The 6,730-nt window shown below is 50.1% G+C and overlaps 1 protein-coding gene across 2 annotated transcripts in view; it reads right to left on the reverse strand.

Moving 5' to 3' along the window:
• zeb2a (zinc finger E-box binding homeobox 2a) overlaps window positions 1-6,497 on the reverse strand; it is a 58,904-nt gene extending 52,407 nt beyond the window's left edge. Inside the window, exons 1-2 of one of the 2 annotated variants that reach the window (XM_018662988.2) lie at window positions 6,174-6,497; window positions 5,130-5,268 (exon numbers count right to left, since the gene is read on the reverse strand). In XM_018662988.2, coding sequence (XP_018518504.1) covers window positions 5,130-5,202 — 73 coding nt within the window. In that variant the 5' untranslated portion in view covers window positions 5,203-5,268; window positions 6,174-6,497. Of the gene's footprint in view, window positions 1-5,129; window positions 5,479-6,173 lie in introns of those variants that run through there. The other variant, XM_018662989.2, reaches the window with a different exon arrangement.
• Window positions 6,498-6,730: the final 233 nt, after the last annotated feature.

Raw genomic sequence — 6,730 nt, forward strand, 5'->3', positions numbered from 1 at the left:
TTATTATTTCTCTGTTTTATCTGTTTAACCTAAAGATCCTCTGCGGCTCTGATGAACTCGTGGTTTTATCAGTCCTCTCCTCCTGCGCTTGGTATGTGAGGAGTTTACAGTTGTCTTTGTAGTTTTATTAAGTGTAACAGTTATCAGCAGTGACCCCCCCTCACCCGTCCTCACCCCTCCTCACCCCCCCGGTCTATCAGGCCTCTGTTGTCTCTGCGGTGACGTACCTCAGCTCTGACCTTGGTGAATCTGCTGTGTTTAGGGCTCACGGCGACAAAATGTCACCGGGCGGCTCAGAGATCACTCATGAAGAAAATCTGCACATGGCTACATGATGGGGGGGTCGATGAGGGAGGGGGGGTCGACAATACACGCATGTCAGTCACCTTGAAACATCAGAAACACCAGAGGAGGTTTACAACAACACCACTGATGCATCATGGGAGGTGTAGGAGAAGGACGAGAGAGAGAGGAAGAGACAGAAAAGCAGCAGAAAGAGGAGAAAGAGAAGAGGTGGTGCGGTGTTCCCCCCTCCCTCAGTGACAGATGTTAGAGGAGGAATAAAGCTGTGGAGGTGGAGGAGGCTGACAGAGAGGAGGAGGAGGAGGGGGTGTTATGGCTTAATGAACAAGAGCTTAAAGAGGCTGGGGGGGGGGGGTAGTTTAACAAACCTGCAGACAAACAGAAGTCAACAAGTCAGAGTCTGACGGACGAGTTCATCCCTGGAATCACAGGATAAAACAGCAGGACTCCAGGACATGAGCACTGTACCCGACCCTGGAGAATAATTCAAAAACTCCAGACCTCTGGAGAGTAAAATATAAAATAATATAATCCTGAAGTAACCAGAAAAGATCGAGACCTGAAATGATCCTGAAACGAGCAGAGAGAAGAAAAATCTGGAAACAGCTCAAACAGCTGGTCCAGAAGAAAATACATTCAAAATAAAAATGGAGAAAAAGGAAAAATCTGTTCTTTAAAAAACAGAAAAAAACAAAAAACTTCCTGAACCATGAACGACATGAGTTCTGGTCATGTGACAGTGATGTCACTACGATGCTCCCGTCTGTGTGTTTTATTTTGGCGGGGGTGGTGGTGGTGGGGTATTAACCAGACAACTTCCTGTTGTTAATATAATGCTGCACCTCCCTGAACAAAGGGCGCCTTCTTCAGAGAGCGGGGGCCCGGCTCCTCCTCCACTGTCCAACCAGAGGTGTTCAGAGTAAATCTGCCTAAATCCTGAAGGGGGGGGGGGGCACGGGGGGGGTGAAGGTGAATAAAGATAATCTGCTTTTCTTAACAATAAAACAGCTCAGGGAGGGAGGGGGGAGAAAAATTAGGAATTCATATCACATGGTTCATTTTCAACTTGATTCCTGACCTGTTAAGAAGCAGCTGACACAAAGTGTGTGTGTGTGTGTGTGTGTGTGTGTGACCCCCCCCCCCCGAGGATGGACATGGTACAACAGTGAAAACACCACGACAACTTTTATCCTCTAGAAAACACCAAAAAAAACATGAAAAATCTGAAAAATGTAGAAAAAAATGAAAAACTGAAAAAAAAAATTGTACAAATTTATTATCTGCTGTTTTATCTTTTAAGAAGCAGACAAAGGCTTCATCTTCCATTTCTACACATTTTCAGGGAAAATGTTTGAGGAGTCTTTTTTCCTTCGTCATAAAATTAATTCTACGATTCTTTACGCTGCTGTTTGACTCTGAAAATAAAAAGTTCTTAAAGAAGTTTTAAGGCCTGAAAATGAAGATTTTATTTCTGACGTTTAAACAGGTTTTGAGGAATCAGCTGAATTTAAAAGCAAAATGTTGTCTGTGCAGCTGAAACCTGATTTTAAAGATTCAGATTTTTATTTATAATAAAGATGTTTCCATGTTTCCTGCTCTCTCTCTCAGTGTTTCTGAATGTCTCTCGCCCTGTGATTCAGCTGTGGCATCCGTCCGTCCTGTAACTATCTGTCCATTAGTGAGGGGGGGTCAGGGTGGTGGGGGTCGGGGGGGTCTATATAGGGCAGATACACAGCACACACCTTCCCTCCACCTTCTTTTATTAACCTCTCTCCTTTCTTTTCTCTCCTCCATCTTTTTTTCAGCTCTTTTCATCTGGGACGTCAGCGGCGGCGGCGGCGGCGGAGGTGGTGGTGGCGAGCTGAGCCAGCGAGCCGAGCCGAGCTGAGCCGGGCCTGGCGGCACTGAGAGGGTCTGAATAGTGATTAAGACGGAGGAGAGAGAGGAGCTGCCTTTCTTTGTTCTGCCCTCAGGGGGGTGTTTACTGAGGGGGGGGGGGGCAGATATGAAAGGCATTCAGGTCAGAGAGAATGACAGCGACGGTTCAGAGGACGCTACGTTACAGGGACGTGGTTTCACTCAGCGTTACGGGGACACGGCTGGTCCTCACAACGTCAGACTTTCTCTCTGGTGGTTTAAAGATTTTAAAACCTCCAGTCAGATCCTGAACTACACAATCATCTCTGGACTCTGGTGTAAAACCTGCTCCATCAAAAACCACCTCGAACTGAGACCAGTTGAGTCACGGCAGCGCTCGCACCTCACTCTGAGGGTCTGAGGTCTGGGCTTTATGAAGTCCTGGATCTCAGGGTTTCAGCTGAGACTCTCAGAATGTCTACAACAAACACCTGGTCTCAGATTAGTACGATCTGGATTCGGGACTAAATAAAAACCTCCTCTACTCTCTGAAAACTGATCTGAACCTTCAGGAAACAGCCTGACTCAGATCTGGATCCTCAGCTGGATCTAGACCACGACGCCCAAACCTCAGCTAGTTCAGGTCTGACTGAAAACCTCTGTCCTCTATCATCATAAATACACACTTGTAAACACCCGACCCTCGTGGGTCTGCCTGTGATCTGGATCAGCAGCTCTGCCAAAGACTCTCAGGTCCTGAGAGACGTTAAACCAGCAGCAGGTTTTACTCCTCACAGACTCATCGTGGACCCCCCTGACCCCCTTCACCCGGACCCCTTTCTACTTCACATTGTAGTGAATTATGTCGAACATGTCGTGCCCTGACGGTTCAAAGGTTCAGGACCAGGACCACCTCAGTCCTGTCAGCTCTAACAGAGACAGATATATATTTAAAGTCTGGTGGACTCTGTGATCTGGATCCAGGTTTCTCTGCAGAGCGTCGTCATCAGTAAACAGCAGCTGAGCGACGGCCTCTGACAGGACAATGACACGGCTGTGAGACATGTGGCACGAATGGTCCAGCAGGAGGCTGACAGGGAGACCACACTCCTCCACCAGAACCAGAACCAGAACTCTAAACCCCTGACCTTTGACCTCTTCACACGCCTCACAACATTAACTGCTTCCTGTACTTCATCAGGATCCAGGTCCTGGACACAAAACCAGATTTACAACACGATTAAAACCTCTTTTTTCTTCCTCCAGCTGTTCTCACGTTAACGTCAGGATTTTAAATCTGTAACTTTATTTATAATCTGTGCGACGGCCTCCGTTGTTACAGGAGACAGATAATAAAACACACTTTAATGGAGATAAAACACACACACACACACACACACACACACACACACACAGAGTACATTTAAAATGAAAATATCTCCACCACAATTTAAAATCAACGTCGTCTGCACCAAACTCCATTCAAAAAACACTGGATTTAAAAGCCCAGCTGCAGCCTCACACAGCTGGATGTGACGGACAGAGGTGGAGGAGGCCGACCGGTCTGCACAGATCCTGTTACCAGACCCTGGTCTGACCCCCCCCTCCCGCCTCACCCACCACCCCCATCATCAACAACCCCCCTGGGACCCCACTGAGAGGAGGAGACGGAGACTCATCCTGAGGAGAGGAAAAACCACGACGGCGACGACGACGGGAGGAAACTTCAGCCCGGACTGAGAATCAGATTTTACATGTGAAAATATTTAAATTCAGTTTTTATTAAAATCTAAATTTAATGTTTTCATTTGAGTGATTTTAACCTGCAGGAATCTTTAGTTTTATTTTGTGTTTTCAGGACAAATGTTGGTGAATTTTTTACAAAACTTCTGCTCAATGAAATAAAATAAAAACGTGTTTTTAAAATTAATTTAATGATGATTAAATGTGCTGTGTCTTTACTGAACTGACGGATTGTTCCTTTAAATAAAATCAGGCCTTTAACTTTATTTTCCTGCTCAGAGAAGAATTAAAACCTGAGTCTGAGAGTTTGATAAAAACAAATAAAAATAATCCTGTGAAATAAAAGCGGCTTCATTATTAATGCAGCAGCTGCGGGGGGGTGAGGAGGGGGGGGGGGGGGGGGCACGGCTCCTCGCGCTGCGACACAAAGAGGAAAAACAAGAGTTTTTAAAAAAGGAAGAGAAAAGTGTGAAGATCCAGAGACTGAAGAGATGAAATGTTGAATATTAAATGTAGATGAAGTGAAAACAGGATGTTGGTTCACTTCATGGTTTTATGAGTTTATGATAAAAACTGGACCCCCCCCCCCCCCCGCGGAGCAACAAACAAACAGAAAAATAAAAACTAAAAAAGAAAAGCTGAAGTGAATCTGTTCACTTTTTAAATTTCCGCAGATTTTTGTTCAAATTTAAACGAATTTTAACGTCAAACTTTTAGTTTTTTTATAAATTTGATTTAAAGAAAAAAATTCAGATGTTTTTTATTCTCCGTGCACGCGCCTCCCTGACAGTCTGACGGTCGGATACGCACGCGCCTCAGGGAACAAAAACCGGAGAGAGAATAAAAAGTGATTAAAGAATCCGATCCGGACTCAGACCCGGGTTTAAACCCTTAGCCGGATTCGGACTGACGCGGTGCACGAGCCGCGCGGAGCCACAGGTCCTCACGCGGGGCTCGGGTGTATAACGGTTTTTCCTGGTTTCAGCTCAGACCTCCTCCACCCGGCGGGTCCCGGTCCCAGCGGGTCCAGGCCCCGGCTCCATCACACACCCTCAGCCCCCTGAAACCTCCTCACGGTCCCGTTAGAAAACTTTCTGTCCCGGGGACCGGCGGACAGAGACGGGGACCTCCCGGGTCCCGGGTTGGGCTGGCCGGGCGGGGACTCCCGGAGTTTGTGGGACTTTGTTGCGGGACTTTGTGTGTGTGAGAGTGTGTGCGGGTCTTACCGTTCTTCCTCCGGGGGTTGGCCTGTTTTCGCCTCTTGCAGCGGGGACCCTCCGCCATGATCTCCTGCTTCATTGATAAGTCAGTCCAGTCCGCATGGGCTCCTCGATCCGGCTCCGCTCCGCCGCTCCTCCCCGCTCCCTGACAACCAGCAACACACACAGTAAATCCCACGACCAGGACCCACCCGGACCTCACCCAGCGCACTCTGAGGACCGGGCTGAAGTTGTGATCCGGATCAGTTCAGACCGTCCGGACTGAGAGTTTGTGGTTTTTAGTTTGTTTGTTTTGCTGGAGAGCGTGCACCGAGCGCACCGCACCGCCCCGCGTCCCCGTCCGCCTGATCTGAGCTGAGAGGAGTCTCTGCTGGTCTGACGGGGGGGGCGGACACACACACACACACACACACACACACACACACACACACTGCTCCTCCTCCACTTTCTGACACAAAAACTCAAACTTGTTGATTTGCTCCTCGCGCCTGTTTCCCGCGTGCCACCCTCTTTCTCTCATTTATTTATTTTTTTTCCTGTGCGTGAGAGTTCACCTGATCACCCTCATCGATCAGTAACCGGTACCTGGACCAGGACCGGCTCGGGGACAGGATCTGGATCAGGTTATATAAGCTGAGAGTCGGGCCTGTGGTTGTGTAACCTGAGCGCGCGACACATCAATAAAACTGACACATAATCAATATGTTTCTGATCAGGTTTGATGACCCCACCCTCCACCCCGGGTCTCTGGTCTCCATCCTGGAGTCTGGACCTCCGGCAGCTCTGGATGTGAGAGCGGGGAGCGGCGGAGCAGGACGCGGGGACAGACCTCCTCCTCCTCGGCCTGCCTGCCTCCCTCCTGCCGCTCCTCTCTTCCTGACCCCCCCGCTCATCTCCTCTCCTCCATCCATCCTCACCTGAGCGAGCGGGAGCGCGCACCTGCCTCCTTTGCTCTCACCTGGCCGCACAGGTAGAGCGGCGCAGGTGAACGGCGCGCGCGCGCTTTGATTGGCTCCTGAGAGAGCGCGAGCGGAGGTGGAGGACACCTACCTGCCGGAGAGGCTCCGCGAGTCCTCCCGCTGAACCGCACGAGCCGCGAGGAAGAGGAGAAGTGCTGTTGCTGCTGCGGCGGCGGCGCGTGCACCCCCTCCCTGGAATATGACAGAGACCTGGACGGGGTCCCGGTGAGTCCCGGTGAGTCCCGGTGTTGGAGCAGCGCCGCGGCCGGGCAGCGGAGCGTCGGTCCGGGCGGCAGGTCGGGACTGATCCGGTATCAGAGCGGTCTGAGAGCCGCCTCCCGCCGGAGCCTGTCACCGTTTTTTTCCCTGCAACATAAACAGGCGCGAGACCTTCTAGCACCACGCGCCACCTATCTTCACGCGGAGGGATAATTGAGGAGTGTTTCCCGCCTCCTCCTCCTCCTCCTCCGCCTCCTCGTGCACGCCATCACCTCCTCCTCTGATCCGGATCACTCTTTGTTCCTGATCAGCTGCGGGGTTCTGGTCTCAGTTTGCGGCTCGTGCCGGTTCACAGAGTCCACGCGGCCCCTCGTGCCGCACACACACCGTAAACACACCTGACAGGTTCACACAGGTAGAGTTACCTGA

The sequence above is a fragment of the Lates calcarifer genome, unplaced genomic scaffold (genome assembly GCF_001640805.2).
Source record: "Lates calcarifer isolate ASB-BC8 unplaced genomic scaffold, TLL_Latcal_v3 _unitig_5444_quiver_468, whole genome shotgun sequence".
Lineage (NCBI taxonomy): Eukaryota > Metazoa > Chordata > Actinopteri > Centropomidae > Lates > Lates calcarifer.